The sequence below is a fragment of the Callorhinus ursinus genome, unplaced genomic scaffold, assembly GCF_003265705.2.
Source record: "Callorhinus ursinus isolate GAN/ISIS: 27379988/994484 unplaced genomic scaffold, GSC_fseal_2.0 scaffold20, whole genome shotgun sequence".
Classification (NCBI taxonomy): Eukaryota; Metazoa; Chordata; class Mammalia; order Carnivora; family Otariidae; genus Callorhinus; species Callorhinus ursinus.
The window spans coordinates 17,129,784-17,155,436 of record NW_027397082.1 but is presented as its reverse complement, the minus strand read 5'-3'; the positions used below and the strand labels follow the sequence as shown (position 1 = coordinate 17,155,436).

Here is a 25,653-nt window from a genome sequence, read left to right as displayed (position 1 = left end):
GGAATGGCTCCCTTACCCAGCTGGAGGATAAAAGAGTCATGTGAATAGATAACTTGCTGAAGCCCCTTCCTCTAGGAAGCCTTCTTTGATTGCTAAGGGCCACAGAGGCTTGGCTCACCCCACCTCTTACAGCTGACAGAACCACTCAGTTCAGAGTTGGTGGTTCTCTCACGGTTTGACCCTGAGAGCTGTTCCCCCAGCTTGGCCAGGAACCCAGTCTCCTCGGTCCTCTCTGTATTCACCCAAAGGCTCCCAATGCGATGTGTGCAGTGACTGGATAGCTGGGGCTTCTTGTCCTGAGCCCTTGCCCCAGCGCACCCTCAGATGTAACTGAGGGCCAACGGTCAAGTGCTTTGGTTTCTAATCTCACCCCACTCATGAGTGAATCAACCATTCACCCATCAAATTTTTTTTCCTTGAGCTTTTACTGTGTTCCAGGCCCTGTACCTGGAGCCAAGGGGACTGTAAAGTAGAGCTAACTCGCCCTGCGCCCGGCACCCAGGGAGCTCAAAGTTCTTGCTGTTTCTCTGTTTTCAACCCCGAGCTCCACTATCCATGAGAGGAATGAGCCCAACTCCCGGAGCCCCGGTATCTGCCTGGCCTCTTCCCCTGACCTGGGCCAGGCCCCCAGAGCCGCGGAGAACTTGTGGCAGCGGGAACGCGGCGCGCCCCTGGGCCACATCTGGCTGATTGGTCGCGCGCGTGTCACTAAGACGCTCATTCAACGGCGCAGCTGTCACCATAACAACCGGAGCGAGGGAATCCTGGCGACGGCTGCGGGCAGGGGGCGGGGGCGGCGGCCGCTGGAGGAAGCCGGCGGGGGCGCCCAGCACGCCCCGCGCTCCACAGAGCCCCGCTCCATGCGGACCCGCCGGCGGGAGGGCGCCACGCACGTCGCCGCAGCGGCCGTCCCCGCGGGCGGGGACCGAGCCCGCCGCCGAGCCGCCCGGCGCTCGCGCCGGGAGCCCTGACTCTATGGCCCGGGGGGAGCGCGCCGGAGCCTCCGCGCCGCCCATCACCAGCGGGAACCCGAGCGCCAGCCCGAGGAAGAGGGGAGCCCCGGGCGCCGCCGGCCCCGGCCCAGGGGCCCGCCCGCGGCCCCCGCCCCGGGGAATGGCAGGCAGGTAGCCGGCTCGCGCGAGGACTGCCGCGGCGGGCAGGCCCTGCCGAGGACGGCGCGGCCCCGAGAGAAGGAGGAGAGCGGCGGCCCGCCCGCCCCCGGCCGCAGCCCCGGCACGGCCCTCCCCCGGCGGCGCGCGCTCGCGCGCGCACCCATCCGCACACCGTACCTCCGCTCCTGCCCAGCCTCTCCTGCCCCCCGCGAGTGCCGAACCCCCTGGGGCCGGATGCCATGGGTAACAACTTCTCCAGTATCCCCTCTCTGCCCCGAGGAAACCCGAGCCGGGCGCCGCGGGGCCATCCCCAAACCCTCAAAGGTAAGGAAGGCTCCGCCGGGCCGGGCGCAGCCGGAGGACTGGGACGCAGGTGGAGGGGCAGGGAGATGTTGGACAGGTGTAGTTGGGGAGGACGGGCAGGTGCCACCTGTTGTGCGTATTTGGAGACTCGAGGTGCGCATCTGGCCCTAGAGGTGGGCCAGGGGTGGGGGGGGGCTGCTGGTGGTGATGTTGGAAACCGGGAGGATGGCGTTCCGTGGGGTCTGCGCAGTTTTCTCTGCCAGCACTGGGAACGTCACTGGAGTTAACTCAGGCCATGATGCTAGGCTAGCGTGCAGGCGTTGGGAAGGGCATTTGCCCAGTGGGTAGGGGAGTGTGGCAGGATGCTCAGGCTGGCCAGCTGTGCTTTTCAAGGGAGGCATCTCAGTCTCCTTTTTCATCTGCCCAGGGCTGGAGAGGTCACGCTGGAAGCACTAGTTGCATTTCCAAATGGACGGTCTTAAAGATCCAGGACTGACTTACAGCAGCCTGGAAGAAGGGGCCAAAGCTGATGGCCTCTGGAGTCCTCTGCAGCTGTTGACTTTTTGCATCCACAGACTCAGCTTGTTTTCCGGTTCCTCCAAAGGCCAGATGTGCAGCTGGAACCTTAGAAAGGAAAGGCTGGGAGCCTTGAAAGAGAGGAACATTTACCAGGAATGTCTTTGCTGTCTAAATCCCCAGACCTACCCAGCACCCGCAGGGAGGCCCTAGGCCCTGTCCTCAGCCCTGAGGCTTCCAGTGCTGTCTCTGACCTTTGCAAGACCCAACTGGGTCCTCCCAGGCCCTCAGACCCCACTGATACCCTTCAGGAAGCTGCTTTTCTATCACCCTTGGAACCAGCTAGCACTTGTCCTGGGCATTCTGATGACTAAGAGCTAGGAAGGGAAGCCCCTGGTCTTCCACAAAGAACCACCCACTTCTTCAGTCCCTTGGGTTGTGAGAAGGATAATAGTCATACCCCTTGACAAAGTGTTAAAGTTTACAAAGAACTTTCACAAACACCTGTTCATGTGAGGGAGGAAACTGCTCTGGGTAGTCAGCAAAACTAATCGAACCCATTTTACAGTGGAGGAGAACCAATGCTTGTTTTATGTTCCTGAAGCCAGCGAGAGGCAGAGCGAGGCTGCAGAGCTGTATCTTCTGACTTGGAATTCTGTCCTCTCTTTCGCTGGACACTTAACTGTCCAGACTGGGAGAGAGGAGAGACAGGACCACTGTTCAGCGTTCTAACTCCAAACCTTTCAGAACTTCCACTCTCACTCGGTTTGGGAAAATCAGTGGGTTTGTTGTGTCTTTCTGGAAATTAATATGGTGGTACATGTCAGTCTTTTTTGTAAAATAACACATTCATTGGCCTTGTGATTCTCCTTAGAGGAACTGATCCCGGCAAAATGGAGATCCAGGCAAATATTTATGCATCAGGTGAAGATGTTCACGGCAGTGTTATTTATACTCGGAAAACAACCTAAATGCCCTGTAATCATGGTATATCCTCTGGGTGGAGTATTATGCAATCTTTAAAATTGTATTTTTGAAGAATATTTGGTGACTTGGGAAAATGCTCAGTGCAGCATAATGACAGTTGAAAAAAGCAAGATACAAAGTTGTATAGGCTGTGAGAGCCCAATTTTGTTTAAAAAAATATGAATGCAAAAAAAAAAATCAAACCTTGGAAAGTTTCCAAAATGGTAACAATGGTTTCCCTCTGGGAAATGGGATCATGTAAGATTTTTTCTTTTCTTTTTTATACTTCACTCTTTTTAAGAAATTTCTACAATAAGCAAGTATTTTTTTATCATCAGAAATAAGCTGTAAGTATTAACATGGATAAAGACTATTTCTGAGTATTGGAAACAGATTCCTAATGATGGAGGAACCTGTGGACATCCTCCTGTTCAATGTCCTCTCTCACAAGTGAGAAGAATGAAGGGAAGGGGGAGTGATTTGCCCAGTTACTCAGTGCATCAGATGGTGAAGTTGGGCTGAACCCTTCAAGGATAGGGCAGCTGGACCAGTGATTTGACTTGGGGTTTAATTGCTCACAAACTGCCCCAAGAAGGCTGGCCTGCTCCATCCTTGACCCTAGGGAAGCCCAGAGAAGGCTTTGGTAATTGTACCCCTTTTTACCTAAAATGTGGAATTGTGGGGATGTGAGGTCTCCGTGGCTAGGGTCTTCAGCAAGGGAGGGAAGGGGCAGGAGAGGGTCTGGGATCCTCCTACCTCCCTGCCCCCACCCCAGCTTCCTCCTCTGCCTGACTCCCCACCTATGTGGCCTGGGAAACCTCCCTTATGCTGCCTCCCTGGTTTACAGGGATCAGTTTCTTCTTCTAGGGGACTAAATTGTGGTGAAATTCTCCCCCTAACTGTCTCCCTCCCTCTGCCCATCTCCCTTCAGGCTTGACTTACCAGAATCCACTCTCTTTTCCCTTCCCACACACCTACAGGAGGTGGCCGTGAGAATTTTGATTCTGCTCCTTCCAAGCCTGAAATGAAGGATTAGAGTGTGCCCATGACGGCCATCTATGGGTGCCCTCTGTCCCTTGCCCAGGTTCCACTGATCCTGACTTCTCCCCACCCTAATAAAGCCATCAGCTTTATTCTGTGATTGTTTTAGTGTCCATTCCAAATTCCCTTCTAACTGTATCAGCATTGACCTAGTAGTCTTCTCTGATATATCACTGGTCACCCAGAATTCCATTCCAATTCTATTGGTGTTGACCTCGATCCTGGCTGTGATTCTAAGCCTGTCCACCCAGACTTCTGCGCAGATTGCTTATGTACTCACCCTGAATCCAGCTCTAATTCATATCAGTATCTATCTTAGAAATTTGCTGGGGGTGAGGAACTCTCGATTTTTTTCTCTCCTTCTATAATTGCAATCTCTATTGATTCCTTACCATTTTAATTAAAACAACTGGAAGGGGTCTGGCATAATAGGGACCCTGGGACACACTGGAGAGCTAAGATTGGTCTGGCTGTCAGTCCGACATAAAATGAAGCCCGTCTATCACCTCTCAGGTGGTAGACTTTGGTGTTCTCCTTGGAGACACACTGACTTCATTGTTGGTGATTCCCACTGCGGTCTGAACAGTGTTGGTCTAGGAGTATCCAGGAGAGAGATCCAAGGCATAGCTCTGGGCTTAGGACCAAGAGACAGTTACAAGGAGTTGCTATGTGCCTGGCCTAGAGGTGAGGGCTTCTGACATCCCTGTACATTCATAGGCTGAAGATCTATCTGAAAAGGCAAGGCAGGTTTGAGTTGGACATGGACGGAACTGCAGAAACTGGATAGGTGACAAGGGGTGCAGCAGGCGTGCTAGGGTATGGAGAAGAGGGTTGGGAAAGAGACGTACAGCAGGGGCTTGGAGGTGGGAATCAGTAGCTATGTGTCTATATTCTCAATGAGGGGCACAGAGTAACTGGGGCAAGGGGCTCATGCTTCATGGAGACAAATACAGAGAATAAAGAAATTCCTCCTTTCCTAGTTCTTTCTGAGTGCCTGCTTGCTTGGTGTATGTGTTGAGGGGAAGGTAACTAGGAAAACCCTGTGGAGGGCTATCAAGCCCCAGTGGTCACCTACAGATGAGGATTGGATGGGCCACCTCCCATCTTTTTTTTTTTTAAATTGTAGTGAAATTTACATGAAATCTACCATTGTAATATTTTATTTATTTTTTGTTTTATATATTTTAGAAAGAGAGTGAAGGAAAGAGAGTGGGGGAAGGGGCAGAGGGAGAGAATCTTTAAGCAGACTCCCTGCTGAGCACGGAGCCCAACGTGGGGCTCAGTCCCACGACCCATGAGATCACGACCTGAGCCAAAACCAAGAGTCGGACACTTAACTGGCTGAGCCACCCAGGTGCCCTCATTTTAGCATTTTAAAGCGTACAGTCCAGTGACATTTAGTACATTCGCAGTGTTGTACAACCACCACCTCTATCAAGTTCCAGAACATTTTCATCACCTCAAGGGGAAAGCCTGTACCCAGTAAGCAGTCACTCCCCATAACCTCCTCCCCTGAATCCTTCGCTAAGAATGCTGCCCAGAAACACTGACCTAGGAAGTGGTGGCACTGGGACTTCTACCCAGAACACCAGCGCCCACGGGGGAGAACACATTGGGGCTTTCTTTTCCCTGACCCTCCGGGATGGCATGTGCTCACTGCCAAGATACGCACATTGAGGGTCAGGCACTGGCTCTCAATCACAGAGGCCAAGATGGAGGCAAGAGCAAGAAGAGTGGGGGGAGGAGGGCAGGAGCTGGGCACTGCCCAGGAGATGGCAGGGATGCCTCTATCCTGGTGTGCCAGCTGCCTGGGCCTATTTCTTGTTGGTCTGTGACTCTCCCAAGGGCTAGAGGCTTAGGGGCTGCTTATCACTGAACGGGTTGCTTTGGCAACCCTGGGCAGGATGCAAGTGGTCTCCGTGGTAACGCCTGGGAAACCTGCCTATGGGGATGGAGGGAAATGGACTGGCCAGCGGTCAGGCAGGGTGGCGCAGGCCGAGCTGGGCTAGGCTGCTGAGATCAAAGGCCTTTGGGGAGGGTCAAGCTTATGGAATAGCCTGGGCTGCCTGTTGGCTATTCCCCAGCAAGCCAGAGTCCAGAGGCCCAGGGGAACTGGGGGCCTGCCTGACGACGCCAAAGGCACCAATGCCCCCGAAGTGGGAGGAGATGGGGGTGAGAGTGGGAAGGTGGGGAGAATATAGCTTCTGGATGACAGATCCAGCTACAGGGTTTATTAAAAGATGCTTATCAGAGGTCATTACCCAGATCCTGCTGTTTTGGGAAATGAGCAGGTGCTGACGCCTGTGGGGAGCTGGGCAGGGAGAAGAGGTCTGGGAGAGGAGAAGGAAATAGATAAGAGTCACTGGCAGGCAGGCGGGAGGCCTTGGTTTTCTCTCTGCTCTAGCTGCAACTGGGGGTAGGCCGGGCTCTGCACTGGGCTCTGGAACTGAGGTTCTCCTAGGGTGAGAGTTGGGGTTCCAGGAATGCTCTGATGGGAAGGGCTCATTCTGTTGTTTAACAAATGCATACTGAGCATTGACGATGGGCCAGACACTCTCGTAGGCATGAGAATACAGTGGTGTACAAAATAGTTGAGCGTTTGCTGCCACGGCTGCCATGAAGCTTCCCCTCCGGTGGAGAGACAGATGGGGAGAAAAATGACAAATGAACAAAAATACATCAGAATACAGAATACGATAATAAGTACTAACATGCTATGTGCTGGAGTCTGTACTAAGCTCTTTACACCTATTATCTCATTTATTTTTCTAAAAGATTTTATTTATTATTTTAAAGAGAGAGAGGGTGTGTGTGTATGTGAGTGGGTGGAGGGGCAGAGGGAGAGAGAGAATCCCAAGCCAACTCCGCGCTGAGCACAGAGCTGGATGCAGGGCCCGATCCCATGACCCTGAGATCATGACCTAAGCCAAAATCAAGAGTTAGACGCTCAGTCGACGCAGCCACCCAGGCGCCCCTTACCTCATGTAATTTTTAAAACAACCTTGTGAAGGAAGTATGATTATTAACCCCATTTATGGATGGATAAACTGAAGCTTAGAGGTTAAGCAACTTGCTCAAAGTCAAATGGCTGATATGAGGTGGAGCTGGGATTCTGGCCAAAATCTTTCTGATTTTGAAGCTACTGTTCTCTCTTTCTCTTTTTAATACAGGCATACTTAGGAGATATTGTGGATTGTGTTGCAGATCTCTGCAATAAAGTGAATATTTTAATAAAGTGAGTCAAATGAATTTTTTGGTTTCTTAGTGCATATGAAAGTTGTGTTTATGCTATACTGTAGTCTATTAAGTGTGCAGTAGCATTATGTCTAAAAAACAGTGTATGTACCTTAATTAAAAATATTTTATTGCTAAAAAAAGTGCTAACCATCACCAGAGCTTTCAGTGAGTTGTGTTCTTGCTGGTGGAGGGTCTTGCCTTGATGTTGATGACTGCTGACTGATCAGGGTGGTGGCTGCTGAAGGTTCAGGGTGATTGTGGCAGTTTCTTTCTTTTTCTTTTTAAGATTTTATTTATTTGAGAGAGACCGTGAGTTTGGGGAGGGAAGGAGGGAGAGAATTTTCAAGCAGACTCCTTGCTGAGCATGGAGCCCGACACAGGGCTCGATCCCACGACCTAGGAGATCATGACCTGAAACCAAGAGTCAGACGCTTAACCAACTGAGCCACCCAGGTGCCCCTGTGGCATTTTCTTAGAATAAGACAACAATGAAATTTGCTGCATCAATTGACTCTTCCTTTAACGAATGATTTCTCTGTAGCATGTGCTGTAGCATGTGGTGCTAATTTGATAGCACTTTACCCACAGGAGAACTTTTTTCAAAATTGGAGTCAATCCTCTCGAACCCTACTGCTGCTGCTTTATCCACCAAGTGTATGTAATATTCTAAATCCTTTGTTGTCCTTTCAACAATCTCCACAGCATCTTAAGAAACCACTTTGTTCATCCATAAGAAGCAGCTCCTCATCTGTTAAAAGTTTTATCACGAGATTGCAGCAATTCAGTCCCATCTTCAGGCTCCACTTCTTATTCTAGTTTTCTTGCTATTTCCATCCCATCTGCAGTTAGGTCCTCCACTGAAGTCTTGAACTTCTCAGAGGTATCCATGACGGTTGGCATCAACTTGTTCCAAACTCCTGTTAATGCTAACATTTTGACCTCTTTCCATCAATCATAAATATTCTTAATGGCATCTAGAATGGTGAATCCTTTCCAGAAGGTTTTCTATTGACTTTGCCCAGATTGATCAGAAGAATCACTATCCTTGGCAGCTACAGCCTTATGGAATGCATTTCTTAAATAATAAGACTTGAAAGTCAAAATGACTCCTTGCTCCATGAGCTGCAGAATGGAGGTTGTGTCAGCAGGCATGAAAACAACATTCATCTTGTTGTCCATCTCCATCAGAGCTCTTGGGTAACCAGGTGCATTGTCAACAAACAGTAATATTTTGAAAGGAATCTTTTTTTCTGAGCAGTAGTTCTCAACAGTGAACTTAAAATATTCAGTAAACCATGTAGTAAACAGATCTAGGTTTTGTTGCTCCATTTATAGCACACAGGCAGAATAGATTTAGCATGATTCTTGAGGGGCCTAGGATTTTCAGAATGGTCAATGGGCACTGGCTTCGGCTTAAAGCCTCTAGTTGCATTAGTCCCTAATAAGAGAGTCAGCCTGTCCTTTGGAGCTTTGAAACCAGGCACTGACTTCTCCTCTCTAGCTATAAAATTCCTAGATGGCATCTTCTCTAATAGAACGCTCTTTCGTCTACATGGAAAATCTGCTGTTGGGTGTAGCCACCTTCGAGGATGATCTTAGCTGGATCTTCTGGATGCCTTGCTGCGGCTTCTACAGCAGCACCTGCTGCTTCACCTTGCACGATTATGTTGTGGCGACGGCTTCTCTCTTCAACCCTCGTGAACCCACCTCTGCTAGCTTCAAGCTTTTCTTCCCCAGCTTCCTCACCTCCCTCAGCCTTCACAGCACTGAAGAGTCAGGGCCTTGCTCTGGTTGAGGCTTTGGCTTTAAGAACGTGTTGTGGTTGGTTTGATCGTCTGTTCAGACCACCAAAACTCCCTCCATATCTGCCGTCAGACTGTTTTGCTTTCGTATCATTCGTGTGCTCACGGGGGTAGCACTTGCAAGTTCCTTCAAGACCTTCTCTTTTGCACTCACAGCTTGGCTAACTGTTTGGCACAGGAGGTCTTGCTTTCCCTATCTCCCACTTTCCTCACTAAGCTTAATCACTGTTAGCTTTTGATTCAAGGTGAGAGGTGCAAGACTCTTCCTTGCACTTGAACACTTAGAGGCCAATGCGGGGTTGTCAACTGGCCAAATTTCCATATTGTTGTTGGTAGATCAGTCAGAACACATACAACATTTATCGGTTAAGTTTGCTGTCTCATAGGGGTGTGGTTGATGACACCCCCGAAAGGTAACCGATCACAGGTCACCATAATAAATATAATAATAATGCAAAAGTTTGAAATATTGCGAGAATTACCAAAATGTGACGCAGAGACACAAAATGATCAAATACTGTTGGAAAAGGGCACCGGTGGACTTGCTGGATGCAAGGTTGCCACAAATCTTCAATTTGTAAAAAAAAAACCCTCAGTATCTGCAAAGTGCAGTGAAGTGAAGCACCATAAAACGAGGTATGCCTGTAACCTCTTTCTTTAGAACAGTTTTAGATTTACAGGATTATTGCAAGATAATATGGGGAGTTTCCAGATACCCTGTATCTGGTTTCCCCATTATTAACATTTTAGTATGGAAAATTTGTGACAAATAATGAACCAATATCCATACACTGTTATTAACTAATGTCTGTACTTTATTCAGATTGCCTTCGTTTTCCCAATGTTCTTTTTCTGTACCAGGATCCCATCCAGGATATCACATCATATTTTTAGGTACCATCTTACATATTTAGTTGTCATGTTTTCTTAGGCTCCTAAGATAATTTCTCATGCTTTCTTTGTTTTTGGCGACCTTGACAGTTTTGAGGATTGCTGTTTAAGTATCTTATACACTGCCCCTTTCTTGGGATTTCTCTGATGTTCTTCTCATGATTAGATTGCTGTATAGGTTTTGGAGAGAGAGACCATAAAGGTGAAGTGCCATTTTCATCACATATCAACGATGTGTGCAATCAGCATGATTTATCCCCGGTGAAGTTGACCTTGATCACTTGGCTGAGGTAGTGCTTGTCTGATTGCTTCATTGTAAAGTTAAAGTTATACTTTTCTCCCCTTTTCTGTATTGCACTCTTTGGAAGAAAGTCCCCTTAGCACAGCCCTCACTTAAGGGGTGGGAGTTATACTTCATTCCCTGAGGCCCGAGCACTACTTTATTTCATTTTAATTTTTTAAAAAAGATCTTATTTATTTATTTGAAAGAGAGTGAGTGAGAAAGAGCACATGAGCACGGGGAGGGGGAGAAGCAGACTCCTCTGCTGAGCAGGGAGCCCGATGTGGGGCTGGATCCCAGGACTCTGGGATCATGACCTGAGCCAAAGGCAGACGCTTAACTGACTGAGCCACCCAGTGTTCCCCCCCAAGCACTACTTTAACTACTCTGTCACCTATTTCTTTAGTTTACCTGGTCAGTTATAACATCAGTTACATCTGGATAAGGGCTGTGAAAGAGAAGACTGTGGAGCCAGTGGGGGAGCTTGACGTGGTCCTGGGGTCTGGGAAGCTTTCTCTAGGGAAGTGATCTGAGGATGAGTAAGGCTTGGCTTTATGTTCTTAGAGGGGTGCTCCTGGCCTATTGGGTGTGGAACTGTTCATTTAGCACCCCTGTCCCCTGCCTGTTCAATGCCACTGGCCACCTTAAATGTCACTGTGACATAAAAAAAAAAAAAGCTCTCCCAAGGTTTTCTTTTCTTTTTTCTTTTAGTTCCAGTATAGTTAACATAGTGTTACATTAGTTCCAGGTGTACCATATAACGATTCAGCAATTCTAGAATTACTCAATGCTCATCAAGATAAGCGTACTCTTAATTCCCTTCACCTCTTCACCCATCCTTCCACCCACCTCCCCTCTGGTAACCATCTGTTCTCTCAAGTTAAGATCTCCTATATTTTTAAAAGCACCCCAAAGGGGGCAGTGCCACCCCTAATTGAGAGCTTTGAGCTGGGTGTGGAGAGCAGCAGTGAAGACTTCCTGGCAGGGGGCCTAGCATAAGCCCTTGTGCTTGAGGGCAGAGTTTAGAGTTGGCTCCTGCTAACTGTGGGGGCGATGAGCCCAGGCCCATGTCATCCTGACCCTCTGGGCCAAGGAACTTTCAGCAGAAAAATCATTAAAGGACCACTGCCTTGTCTCTCTTCCGTGGTCACAGAGGCTGTCTGTGCAGGGCTGGGGCAGCAGGAGGAGAGAGGGTCTTTCCTGGGCTGCAGGAAAGGTCGAGGGAAGTGTGTCTGCTGGCTTGTCTGTGTGGCTTTCTTTGCCTCGGGTGCCCCGGAATGCCAGCCTGGCTACCCCAGAGGCTGGGGAGGGGACAACGAAAAGGGAGAACGTCGCCAGGAGGAGGTGTTGTCTTACGATAAGGGTGGTGGCAGGTCCACATGCTCCTGGCTTTCACCTTCATCTTTCCCCTGTGGCTTGCCCTGGTTTCTCCCCAGCATCCACTGAAAGGCGGATCTGCTCCAGGGGATGGGTCAGTCTAGAGTGTGTGTCCATCCCAGTGAGGGTGTCCATCCAGGTGCCTCTGAGAGTGAGGGGAGGAGGCACTTTGCCTTGATCAGAGTAAGTAAAACTGCAAGGATGCTCCAGCTGATTTACTTCATGTGCTGGTGCCCTCTTGGTGCCCGACATGGAGCTGGGTATGGAGAACTGAGATGTGAATACTGGGCATCGGGTCTGCCCTTGAGGTGCTCACAGCCCAGCCTTATTTAATTCAGACATCCATCTATATAGACAGAAGGGTCCTGGAGCCCTTTTTCTCCTCTATGTCTGCTTTCTTTTCCTTTCCCTTTCTTTCCCTGGTCTTCCCAGCAAATGCTCCTTGGAACACATTCTCCCTGGGGCTAGAAGAGTGGCAGGTGGTCAGGTGGAAGGGCCGGTGGCCCCTGATTTTGAACATCAGAACCCAAATATACCATAGAGACTCTTTTGTTCCTGCCTCCTTTCTCAGCCCCAGTTTGGGGTTCTCAGTCCTGGAGAGGGAAAGTGACTTGACCAAGATCATACAGCTGAATTGGACCAGGTGGTATTGTGGTCTCAAGGCTCTGACCTTGCAGGATGCTAATGCTCTCCAGAGTTGGCAGAAGTAAACTCCAGAGGGACAGCCTGAATGCTTGCCCCTGCCATGCTATGTGTTGTCCATAGGGGAACTACTGAAGGGCTTTAAATGGAACAGTGACAAAATCACTTCAGTGTCTTAGAAAATTCTGGGGCAAGAGAGGAGCAGGGCAGGGCCAGGCAGGAGGCTCGTGCAGACCACCAGGAGAGGAGACAGGTGTGGCGTCTGCCAGGAGGGGGCAGTGAGCAGTGAGGCCAGGAGATTGACTTCAGGTTGAAGATTTGGAGGTGGCGAGGGAGATAAGAGGAGCTGCTTGTGTGGATACATCTCTGGGGATTCTGACTTCCAAGGTAGTGCTCAGGGAAACACCCAGTGACCCGGCCTGGAAGAGCTTGCATGCACAGGGGAGGGTGAGCCTCTTGGGAGGTCAGGTGTGTGCGATGTGTGGGTGTTCCCTTGAGTGCTGTGCCCCACCCAAGCTTTGAGGTCTTAGAGCAGGGCATAGCTGGCCCTGGGCTCTTAACTCCATCTCTACCACCTGGGAAACCATCAATAATTAATATTCCCTCTGCCTGTCACAGGTGGCTCCTGCAGAGAGGGAGAGGCAGGGTGCTGGCACCTGTGGGGTGATGTGCACCTGGCTTCTGCTGGCCTCCAAGCCAGGGGCCTTCAGTCCTGATGTAGCCAGGCTTTCTCAGGTGGCTCCTTGCTCCCAGTGTACACACACAAACCATGAAAGGTGGCCATAAATCAGCCGGGACAGGCCAAGGTTGCTCTGGTTTTCCCAGAGTGAGATCAAAGCCCCAGACCTTCACCCTGGGGCTCTGTACTTATTAAATTACTAAACTGTCAAGGGAGGGGAAAGCGGAAGGGACTGGATAGATGGCCATATAGTAAAACAGAATGCAGAAGAATGGGCTGAGAAATGAAGCAGCAGGTGGTGCAGATCACTCTTCAAGACAGAGATTTCATTTCCTTTGGATATACCTCCAGAAGCAAGAATTGCTTGGTAGTTCTACTTTTAATTTTTTGAGGAACCTCCATACTGTTTTCCAAAATTGCTGCACCAGTTTGCATTCTCACCAACAATGCACAAGAGTTCCCTTTTCTTCACGTCCTCATCAATATTTGTTATCTGTCTTTTTGATAAGAAATATCCTAACATGTGTGAGGTGATATCTCATTGTGGTTTTGATTTGCATTTCCCTGATGATTCGTGATGTTGAACACCTTTTCATGTACCTATTGGCCATTTGTATGTCTTCTTTGGAAAAATTACTCTTCAGGTCCTTTGTCCTTTTTTAAGTTGAGTTACTATTATTATTTTCTTGTTTTTGAGTTGTAAGAGTTCATTATATATTTTGGAGGTTAACCCCTTATCAGACATATGATTTGCAGATATTTCCTCCCATTCCTTAGGTTGCCTTTTTATTTTGTTGATTGTTTCCTTTGCTGTGCAGAAACTTTTTGTTTGATATAGTCTTACTTGTTTATTTTTTTTTTCTTTCATTGCCTGTGCTTTTGGGATCCTACCCAAAAAATTATTGTCAAGACCAATGTCAAGCTTTTTCCCATGTTTTCTTCCAGGGGTTTATAGTTTTAGGTCTTATGTTTAAGTCTTTAATCCATTTTAGGTTGATTTTTATATATGATGTAAGATAAAGGTCCAGTTTAATTCTTTTGTTTGTGGATACACAGTTTTCCCAACACCATTTATACACCCCTTGTGTATTCTTGGCATCTTTGTTGAAAATTAGTTAACCATATATACATAGGTTTATTTCTGCATTATTTTATTCTATTGATCTATATATCTGTCAGTTGGAGTGGGCCCCTTAGTCTTGTTCCTGATATTAAAGGAAAAACTTTTAGCTTTTCACCATTGAGTTTGAGGTTAGCTGTGAACTTGTCATGTATGACCTTCATTATATTGAGGTACATTCCATATATACTTAATTTGTTGAGTCTTTGTGATGAAAAAATGTTGATTTTTGTCATATGCTTTTTATGCATCTGTTGAAATGATCATATGATTTTTTATCTTTTATTTTGTTAACATGGTATATGATATTTATTGATTTATATATGTTGTACCATTCTTGCATCCCAGGGATAAATCCCACTTAATCATGGTGTAAGATCCCTTCAGTGTGCTGTTGAATTCAGTTTGCTAATATTTTGTTGAGGATTTTTGCATCTATGTTCATCAGGGATATTGGCCTGTAGTTTTCTTTTCTTATAGTGTTCTTATCTGGCCTTGGTATTAGGGTAATGCTGGTCTCATAAAATGACTTTGGAATGGTTCCTTCCCTTCATTTTTTTTGGAGAGGGTTTGAGAAGGATTGGTATTAATTTTTGTGTAAATGTTTGATAGCATTCACCAGTGAAGCCATCTGGTCCTGGACTTTTCTTTGTTGGGAGATTTTTTTTTTTTTAAGATCTTATTTATTTATTTGACAGAGAGAAAGAGAGAGCACAAACGGGGAGCTGCAGGCAGAGGGAGAGGGAGAAGCAGACTCCCCGCTGAGCAGAGAGCCTGATGCGGGGCTCGATCCCAGGACTCTGGGATCATGACCTGAGCCGAAGGCGGACGCTTAACCGACTGAGCCACCCAGGTGTCCTTTGTTGGGAGATTTAAGAATACTTTACCCAGCAAAGCTATCCTTTGGAATTGAATGAGAGATACAGACATTCCCAGACAAAAAAAAGCTGAAGTAGTTCACAGCCGCTAAACTTGCCTTACAAGAAATGCTAAGGGAGTTCTTCAAGCTAAAAAGAAAGGATACTAACTAGTAACATAAAAACATATGAAAGTATAAAATTCCCTGGTAAATGTAAATGTATGGTCAGATTCAGGATACTCCAATATTCTAATGGTAGTGTATAAATCACTAACAACTCTAGTATAAAGGTTAAAAGACAAAATAATTTTAAAAAGCTATAATTACAATAATTGGCTAGTGGATATACAATATAAAAAGATGTAAATTGTGATATCAAAAACATAAAATGGCTGAGAGGCAGTAAAAGTGTTGAGCTTTTGTATATGAACAAAGTTGAGTTGCTATCAGCTTAACATAGACTGTGATAAGATATTGGCGTTTTGTTTTGTTTTGAGAGAGAGAGAGAGAGTGTGTGTGTGTGTGTGTGTGAGTGTGTGCGCGTGCTTTCGCGCATAAGGGTGGGGAGGGGCAGAGGGAGAGGGAGAGAGAGAGAATCCCAAGCCGGCTCCATGCTGAGGCTCCACTTGGGGCTCCATCTCACGACTCTGAGATCATGACCTGAGCTGAGATCAAGAGTCAGACTGAACCACCCAGGCACCCCTAGGTTGTGATTAAGATGTTTTATGTAAACCTCATGGTAGCTACAAAGCAAAAACCAATGGTAGGTACAAAAAAAGATAAAGAGAAAAGAATGAAAACATACCACTATAGAAAATCATCAAATCACAAAGAAAGACAGTAAGAGAGGCAGAAAGGAGCAAAGGATCTATAAAATACCCAGAAATCAATGAACAAAGTGGCAGTAGTAAATCCTTCTCTCTCAGTAATTACTTTAAATATAAATAGTCTAAATTCTCCAGTCAAAAGACAAAGAGTGGTTGAATAGACAGAAAAACAAGATCCAATGAACTACCCAAATATAAGAGACTGACTTTAGCTTTAGCTTCAAGGATACCCCTAAGCTGAAAATGAAGGGAGGGAAAAAGATATTCCAGGCAAATGGAAACCAAAGAAAGCAGGGGTAGTTCTACTTACAGAAGACAAAATAGACTTTAAGTACAAGACTGTAGTAAGAAACAAGGTCATTATATAATGATAAAGGGATCAACTCATCAAGAGGAAATTAGTAAATATATATGCACCTAACTTCAGAGCACATAAGTAATATAAAGCAAATATTAACAGATCTGGAAGGAGAAATGGACAGCAATACCATAATAATAGGGGACTTCAGTCTTCCCCTTTCAACAATAGATAGATCATCCAGACAGGAAACTCAGTAAGAAAACAATGGACTTGAACTACACTTTAGACCAAATGGACCTAATAGACATAGACAGAACATTCCATCAGACAGCGGCAAAATGCACATTCTTCTCAAGTGCACACAGAACACTCTTCAGGATAGATCATATGTTATCCACAAAACAAGTCTTAACATATTGAAGAAGATTTAGATAATATCAAGTATCTTTTCCAACCACAATGGTGTGAAACCAAAAATCAATTATAGGAGGAAAATTGGAAAGTTTACAAATATGTGTAGATTGAACAACATAGTCCTGAACAACCAGTTGGTTAAAGAAGAAATCCATTGGGAAATAAAAAAAAATATTGAGACAAACAAAAATGGAAACACAACATACCAAAACTTACAGGACACAGCAAAAGCAGTTCTAAGAGGGAAGTTTATAACGATAAATGCTCATATTAAGAAAAAAGAAAGATCTCAAATAAAAAGCCTAATTTTACACCTCAAGAAACTAGAAGAAGAACAAACTAAAGCCGAAGTTAGTAGAAGGAAGGAAATAACAAAGATCAGAGTAGAAATAAATGAAATAAAGACTAGAATCATAATAGAAAGGACCAACAAAAGTAAAAGTTGGTTTTTTTTAAAGATACATAAAATTAACAAAACTTTAGCTAGACTAAGAAAAAGAGAGAAGACTCAAATAAATACCACAGAAATACAAAGGATCATAAGAGACTACTGTGAACAATAATATGCCAACAAGTTGCCAATAAGAAATGGATATATCTGTAGAAACATACAACCTACCAAAACTGAATCATGAAGAAACAGAAAATCTGAGAGCCCCAGTGTTTATAGCAGCAATGTCCATAATAGCCAAACTATGGAAAGAGCCCAGATGTCCATCAACAGATGAATGGATAAAGAAGATATGGTGTATGTGTGTACACACACACACACACACACACACACACACACACACACACACAGTGGAATATTATGCAGCCATCAAAAATGAAATCTTGCCATTTGCAATGACATGGGTGGAACCAGAGGGTGTTATGCTAAGCGAAATAAGTCAGTCAGAGAAAGACAATTATCATATCTCACTTATATGTGGAACTTAAGAAACCAAGCAGAGGATCATAGGGGAAGGGAGGAAAAAATAAAACAAGACAAAATCAGAGAGGGAGACAAACCACAAGAGACTCTTAATCGTAGGAAACAAAAAGGATTGCTGGAGGGGGTGGGGGATGGGGTAACTGGGTGATAGACATTAAGGAGGGCATGTGATGTAATGAGCACTGGGTATTATATCAGACTGATGAATCACTGACCTCTACCTCTGAAACCAATAATACATTATATATTAAATAATTGAATTTAAATTAAAAAAATAAAAATTAAAAAAAAAGAAAATCTGAACAGACCAATAATGAGCAAGGAAATCTTCTCTTTTCAGGGCAGAGAGAGCCTAGCTAGGCCTGAGAGGTTCAGAGGGGGTCTTCTAGCTCCTGGGCCAGGCTGGCGGATCCTTTGGGGTTGAGGAAACCAGCCAGCCACCCAGCCCCTGGCGTGGAGTCAAGAGCATGGAAGAAGTGGTGGGATGAGGCTGTGAGTGACCAGAATGCCACTCACGTGGAAGTTTCTGCATCAGAGTACAGCCCACCTAGAAACTGGGGCTCTGGCTGCATGAGATTCTTCTGATTCCTTCACTGTAAAATGTGAAGGAAACTGTTTTAGGGATTTGGGGTTTCCTCGTCTGGTCCCCAAGTTGAGGGTAGGTTAAAGAAACAAAATATAACAAGAGCCTAGATGAGTTGTTGTGAAGAGGGTTTCCCAGGATTTAGGGCTTGTTCTGAAAGTGGGGGGTTTACTGTATAGTGCTAAGTTTCTGATCCTAGGGTACAAGGTTCTCTTTTGGGGTGAAGGTACCATTTCTGTAGGCAAGATTCTGGCTTGGTATTGAAGTGCCCATTTTGGGAGTCTGATTTCCACGCTGGGGTGAGAGTTCCATTTCTGGAGGGGAGTTTTCACCTCAGGGTCCCAGATTCATGATTGCAGTTGAGCTTTGAGTCTTGGGGCCAAGAATCCCTTTTGGCCTTCCATATTCTAGGGTTGGGTTGAGGTTCAATTCTTGGGCTTGGGGTTTGATTATCAGGCTGGAGGTCTTGTGCCCTGGGAGGAAGGGAAGAGCTAGAATTCCCTTTCACTTCTGGAGAAGACTTTCTGGGACGAGCAGCAGAGGAATGGGCCCATAGACTCACGAGCTGATGGTCAGGAGGCCTGGGGTCCAGCCCCTGCCTGGATGTGAGACTGAAGATAAATCACTTGTAAGCATTAGGTCTCCGCTGGAAGCATGGCCGGGCAGGAGTGTTGACTCACAAAGCACCATCCAAGCTCTCTTGATCCTCCCAAAATGACACTAATGGTGGGTTCCACAGGCACCGATGGCCATTGCTGGGTGAGTCAAATCCATGATGACAGCGCTCAAGCTGCCCTGGGCACTGTCAGCTTGGTCCAATTAATGCCAATTGGATCTTAACTTGTGCTGAGGGGCCCTGGGGCAAGGGAGCGCACACTGAGTGGGATATGTTAAATCCGGGGCCCTGGGGCTTGGTGTGTGGCTCTGGCAGGCGAGAGCTGGGCTGGGTTGGGCCCACCGCTTCCCTCCTAGTGGGCCAGTTCTCACAGAGCCCAGGCAGTGGGTGCAGACATACCGTAAACTGTTATCTGAGGGGCCTGGCTCTCTCCGCTGTGCTCTGTGGAGGAGAGTGACTGGGATGCGGGGGGATTTTTCTGTCCTCTGCCCCCAGCCTGGCTAGCGCCCAGCTGAGAAACATCTGCTTCTATATAGGGCCACTGCCCTAACTCCCCTCTCTCATTTCTTTCTCCTGTAACTCCAGTGTGGATCCTCTCAGAGAGCTGAAGTTGCTGGGAAGAAAAAAGCCCATTGTGTTTGTCTGGGACTTACAGCTTTGTGAAGCCCTCCTGTCTCTTCCCTCCTGGATCTTGTTCCACATCTCCTAGAGATTGCTGAGACAGGTGGTCTTGGCCTTATTTCCTGGAGGAATAAACTGAGGTCCAGTTGGGTGGACATTTCCGGGGTGCCCTCAGTGATGCCTGTACCTGCTTGCGCAGGGTCACAGAACTGGCCAGTGGGCCTTGAACGTGGGTGCCTGCCTTGTGGCCTCCTAGCCCCAAGACACCCCTCTGGCAGGTGGACCTTCCTGTCTCAGAGACCCTCCTCTGTTCAACCCAAATGGGAGACAGCAGTGAGTAATGCAGAGCTGTCAGGGTGAGAACATGCAGGGAGTTTCCAGCTCAGGGGCAATTTGTCTAATGTTCCAGAAGAACTTCTTTAGGACAGAGCCCCTTCCCTATGGCCCAGGAAACTCAGGCACCAGAGAAGATGGGGGAGTTTTCTCCACCATTAGCTCTGTCCCAGGGATGTAGGGGGTGCTCGTCTGGGTCTGCAGGGACCCTCCGAGCCCCCTGTCTGGGCCTGGCCAAGGTACGTGGGAGGTTGAGGAGCCTGGGGATCCCACTGGGCTAAGGAAACTCAACCTAGACATTGGACTCTGGTGTGGTCCAGCAGGCCTCTGGAGTTCCCCAAGGGCATGGGGCGGGGGAACCTAGGGGGTGAGGAGGGAGGAAGAAAGCAGGCAGGGTAGAGGCCCTGTGGTTGAGGAATGGACTCTGGAGTCAGATTTTGTCTTTGCTGCCTGTGCCACCTGGAGCCAGAGGCTAACGTGTGCATAGCCTCATTCCTTATCGGAGAAGATTCTTGACGAGTCATGAGTGCATCATGAATACTAGTTGTTGTTATCCTGAGGCTCAGCCTGCAGGTCCCAACTTAGACATCACTTCTACCGGGAAGCCTTCCCTGACCACCCCCCCCCACCCCCCGGCTGGGTTAAGATGGTCTCTGTGTCCTTCTCACAGCAGCCCTGGGTTCGCCTCATAAGCACGGATCAAACCAGGCTTGAGGGCCTGGTCAGCTGTCGGTGTCCCGAGCGGCCTGCGCGCTCGCTGGCCCGGCATACACAGTAGGCGCTCAACAAATATTTTGAAATGAAGGCAAGAATGGGCTGATTCTAGGAAAGTCAAACTTTTCTTTCCCGGCCCCTCAGCGCTGCAACAGCCCACTTTCTTTTCTTGGTTGAAATGACATTTCCCGAGTACCAGGCTCTGGGGCCAAGACAAGAGAAGGGAAGAGTGATGTGGGACTGTCGGTTCATCCATTCATGCCTTGATGACACAGATGTTCTCGGGGCTGCTGGGCCTCTGGGGACAGATGTGCCCCCATCCTTACAGCACTTGTGGTGCTGACCCCTGGGGCCGAGAAAGGTCAGAGGAGGGGAGGGTGGTCAGCTAGGCTGAGTAGAGTCAGGGAAGCCTTCCAGGAGGAGAGATTGGTTTTGAAGAATGATGGGGAAGTTTGGGTAGATAGTAGATGGGCCTTCTCTTGGGGGTGGGCAGAGAGCAGCTAGAGAAGATGGAGCTGCCTGTACATGGCAGTAAGACAAAGCTGGCCAATGACATCGTGGCCTGAGGGTGTGGGGGCCTTGGCTATCTTGCTAAAGATAGCTGTGGGTACCACTGGTCCTCCCGCTGCCATCCACAGACAAGTGACCCTGGGCAGGTCATGGCATGGCCCGAGGGCTAGTGTACCCACCTGTAGGATGGGAGCTGTGATGGCCGCCACTCAGGGTGGTCAGCCCACTGTGGCAAACCCCTTTGTAAAAGGAGATGGCCCAGGCAATGGAGGGACGGAGGGGCAGGCTGTGCAGGGGGGCAGGCTAGGAGGCAGGTATTGGGGGGGTGCTACGTGGGAAAACAGGAAGACAGTCCTGCTTCGGGCTTCTGCTTTGTAAATAATTAAATTCTTATCTCGGGTTTGTGGTGCCCACGCTGCAGGAGGCAGATGGGGCCGCGGGGAACAAGGGGCTGTGCTGTCCGGGAAGTGGTGGCGCCCCTCCCCCATCCTTTTCCTCCCTCCCAGTCCCCTGGTCATGGCAGTAAGGAGTCTTCTAGGGTCTTCTGGCCTTGTCACTCCTTCCCTGCGTTTCTTCTTTGTTCCTCCTTGTCTGCACCTTGTCATTGTCTGGCATTCACATTCTCACCTCCGCAGACACAAAGCACCGCTTGCCCCCCGCACCCCTCAGGCCCCAGGCCCCTGTGCCTGCCTCACTGCTCCCTGTTGAAGCGCTTCTGCCTCCCCAGGGGCCCTTCCCAAACACCCCACCTCCTTGCATCCAGCAGTACCCCCTAGGTCTGCTCAGGGGCCTCAGGGAAGCACTGACCCCTCCCTCGCCCCATGCTCCAGAGACAAGCAGTCGTTTTTTTCATTTGTAGTGCTTGATACGGAGAATGTGAAGGTCTGTTTAGTCTTGTCCAGCTAACATAAACCAGCCGGAACTGGGCCATGGCGGGGACTTTGCTCTAAGTTCCCTTATTTGGAATGAAATTCATTGTTTTTCACGGGGAGGCAGTGGGGGCTTTGGGGAAGCCCCTCTGTGCCCCCTCCTCAGGACGTGGTCTGCAGGGCCCCTCCAAAGGTCACCAAGGTGTCTGTGACATAGAGCCTGGCCCTAGGACACCAGTTACCCCCAGTACCTCAGGGGTGGAGAGGGCCTGGGGTCATGTTGTCTGGCACTGACCTTTCCCAGGGGAGAAACTGGGCTCAGAGAGAAGGGATCTGCCCAGAGTCCCAGGGCAAGTTGGAGCAGACGGAGGTCTAGAAGGCTCCTGAGTCTCTGGCTCTCAGATCTCTGTGCTTTGCCAGGATGCCTCTGGCCTAGGAGCTGTGCGGGGTGGGGGCGCTGATGAATCTGGCTGCAAGTGGCCTTTCAGTCTGGGCATCTTCCAAGGCTTCCGGCCTAGTGGCTGAACACAGAGGCCTGGGGCAGTGAGCTGGGGGGGCCCCCGGGTGTGAGAGAGAAGGAAGGGCAAGGAAGGCAGGGGGTGGTGCGAGGGAAGGGGGAGGTGGCTGAGGGTCCAGGAGAACTGATTCTGGTCCTGACTCTGATGCTATTGCTGTAACTTCGGGCTCTCAGATGCCTTCTTTGACCTTGGTGTTCCCTACTTGTCCTAGAGGCTCAGCCTTTTTTGTGCCTCTCCCAGGGTATGCCTTGGATGAACTCAGGCCAGGGAATGATGGGCTGTGGGACCCCGCTCAACTGGGCAGGTCATTATCCCTCTCTGGGCCCAGGTTCCCCTTCCTTGCAAAGGGGGGTGTGGACCCTTCACGAGTCCTCTGCAAGAGCATGAGTCTTAGAGGCAGAACTCGGGTCTCGGTCTTGCCTCTGATGCTTTCTTAGCTGGGCTACTCATGAAGGACACAGGCTTCAAAACCTGGGGCTCTACAGGGAGCAGTTGGGGGTCTTTGCAAGAAGGACGTGAACTCATATCCCCGAGATGTCTATCCCCGAGTGCCCAACAAATAGAGTGGGGAGTGGGGCGGGAAGCAGGCCAGCGTGGTGGCTATTGCCTTTGAGCTGCTCAGCCTACCCAGGCCCGCCTCAGGGCTCCCTGTGGCCCCGCTTCCTTTGTTCTCTCCTGGGCCCCTACTGGAAGAACAGCAAGCTCATGCTTAGATATTCTTTCTAGAGGGAGTTCCCCATTTAACATCCTCTAAAAAGAACTTTTCATTTATTCACTGATTCTTTTCACGGAGATCACACAGCTGGGACGTAGGAAGCTGCAACTGACCAGTGTAGGAATCCCTGGGTCTGAAAAAGGAAAGAAAGATGTTAGGAAGCACAGGCCTGAGAAATTGTAACTGGAAGGCCCTGGTGCTGAGGAAACCAGGGCAGGAGACACTGTATTTGTTTACTATGAACATTCCAGTCGCTGCTCTTTTAGCAGTAACACTAGTACTAGTATCCAAGGCTGTGTGTAAAGGTACATTAAACGTCTGCTTCTAGATGGTTGGCGAGGCACTCATTTACAAAAGATCATCTCGTTGCCAGGAGCACACCACACCCTAGCAAACATTAAACTCAGCGTTAAAGTGAATGGAGATGATGTAAAGACCAACAAAACCACACTGGCCCTGGGCTTTCCTGGGCAGTGGGAAGCCATTGAAGGTTTTAGATTTGCTCTTCACGTAGATCAGTCTACCTGCCTTGTGGAGGATGGATTTAAGAGGGAAAAGATGGGGTCAGGGAGACTAGCTGTAATGGGAGCATAGCTGTCTCGGTGAAGGATGCCTATGCCTGAACTGCAGTTTTGGTGAAAGAGAGGAAGGGATACCTTTGAGACACGCTGAGCAGGGGTACCTGGAGGGGGTCGTAAGGGAGAAGGAAGAATCCAAGATGGTGCCCAGGTTTTCAGGTGGCTGGGAGGATGGAAATTCCATCGAGACCCCAGGCAGCAGGGGAGGACTGGAGGGGAAGCTGGTGGGTTGAGTTTTGGGATGCCAGAGGAGCATTGAGGCATTCTGGGGGAGACACTTGGGTCGGCAGCTCCATGTGTGAGCTCCGGGATCGTGGGGGAAGTCATGACTGCAACCTGTTGTCAGCAATGGGTGCCGCTTAAACCTTGAAGGTGATGAGGGATCCCAGGGCAGACAGAACAAATCTGTGAAGGAGTTGGGCAAGGAGTAAGGGAAAATCCAGAAAAGGCAGCTGGCCAGGGAAGCTGACAAGAGGCCATGGGGGTAGAGTTTTAGAGGTTGTGATATGGCATATGAAGTGGTTCTCAGACCTTAACGATCCTATGGATTGCCTGTAGATGGTAAACATGCAGGTTCCTGGAGCCTACATCCAGATAATCTGGCTTAGTCAGTCTGGGGTTGGGCTTCTGGGATCTGCTTTTTTAAACAAGAATCTCAGGTGATAACGAATGTGAGAGATCTGTGGACCACCCATTGTGAAACACTTCCCTGGGCGTCGGTCAGATATGGGCTCCAATCTTGGCTCTTGGGTCTTGACCTTGGGCAGGTCCCTTGATCTTCCAAATCTTCAGTTTCTTTATTGGTAAGCAGGCATACTAGTTCCCACTTCACAAGGTCATTGTGTGGATTAATTGGGGTGGCTCAGGACCTGGTCCATAGTAAAATGTCAGTAAACAGTAGGCACTTCTGGTTCATAACCAGAAGTTTGAAGATAGTGAGCAATGGGACAGGGTTCAGCCTAATGGGAGTCCTCCCCTGCCTAGAGTCTAGCTGGCCCCAGATTCCATCTCCAAGGTGTCTTGTCTGAGTTGATAGGACTGGGGGGCTCCTGGCTCATCTATTCAAGCCCACAAAAACTCATGAATCAAATCAGAAGTCAATTTACCATTTGGCAGTGAGAAATTTACTGTCAGATGGACTGGACAGTATGTCAGCTGCTTGCCATTTTCTTCCCTTGCAGGAAGCTCCTTGAGTGCTGAGTGAACCTGGCATCTGACCAGGGAGCTGAGGCCACAAATCTGAGGATTTAATGCCCTTGGGCCCTGAACTCCACCCAGACCACTTCACCAACGGGGAGATGCCTACCAGGTGGACCCAACGCTAGGCCAGCCCTGGCTGTGCTCGCATGGGCCCCACTACAGTTTGCTTCAGGGACACCCTTTTCCCCTGATTCCTTGGCATCCAATGAACACCTCTTTGCTTTAGGTTTGTTAATACCTCCAGTCAGGTTTCTTTTACTGGGGCTGTTTCGTCTCTTGAGGGTAACTTTGCATCCTCTGATTCGTGGCCAGTCAATTTCATAGACTGAAAATCAGGCAGTTTATTGTCAAGTGCATTGGGGAGGCACCTCATTGTGGCCCATTCCCCACTTACTGTCCACACAGGCTTTCAAGAAGGAGGGAATGTACCTCTATACACAGGATGACTTTGCAACTTTTCATATTCAGTGGTACTGTTTTTAAAAACGTGCACCACATTGTTTAGAGCAAAAAGAAAATTGCACGGTATGCCTAGTGTGCATGATATGATCCTATTTGTGTTTAGAGTATTATATTTTTCCTTTCTCTCCCCTTCCTTCCGTCCCTCCCTCCCTCCCATCCCTCTTTCCTTCCTTCCAACTAATATTTATTTAGTGCCTACTATGTGCCAGGCATTGTTCTAGGCATTAGGATATAGCAGTGAACAAATTCTCTCTCTCATGGAGTTACATTCTTATGAGTATGAGGAGAGACAGACAGACACACACACACACACACACACACACACACACACACACAAAGAAAGAAAAAAAAGACAACATATGGGATGTCAGATGGTGATAAGTGCTCTGGAGAGAAATAAATCATGGGCTGTGGCAGGGATGGAATTACGGGTGGGAAGGTCTGGCAGTGTTTACATTTTAAATAAATTGGCCAGAGAAAGCCTGATGGCATTTGAAAATGACCAGAAGGAGGTGAAGGAGTGAGCAATGCAGATGTCTAGAGGAACAACTCTGTCTTCTGTGGTTTGGTGTCTTGCTATCTATCTATCTATCTATCTATCTATCTATCTATCTATCTATCTATCTATCTATC

At 48.3% G+C, this 25,653-nt stretch overlaps 1 protein-coding gene across 1 annotated transcript in view; it reads left to right on the top strand.

Moving 5' to 3' along the window:
• The first annotated feature begins 768 nt into the window (after positions 1–768).
• Positions 769–25,653, top strand: part of NEURL1 (neuralized E3 ubiquitin protein ligase 1) — a 75,043-nt gene continuing 50,158 nt past the window's right edge. The window contains exon 1 of the mRNA XM_025880884.2: positions 769–1,436. Within this exon, the coding sequence (XP_025736669.1) occupies positions 1,352–1,436 (85 nt within the window). The 5' untranslated portion in view covers positions 769–1,351. The remainder of the gene's footprint in view (positions 1,437–25,653) is intronic.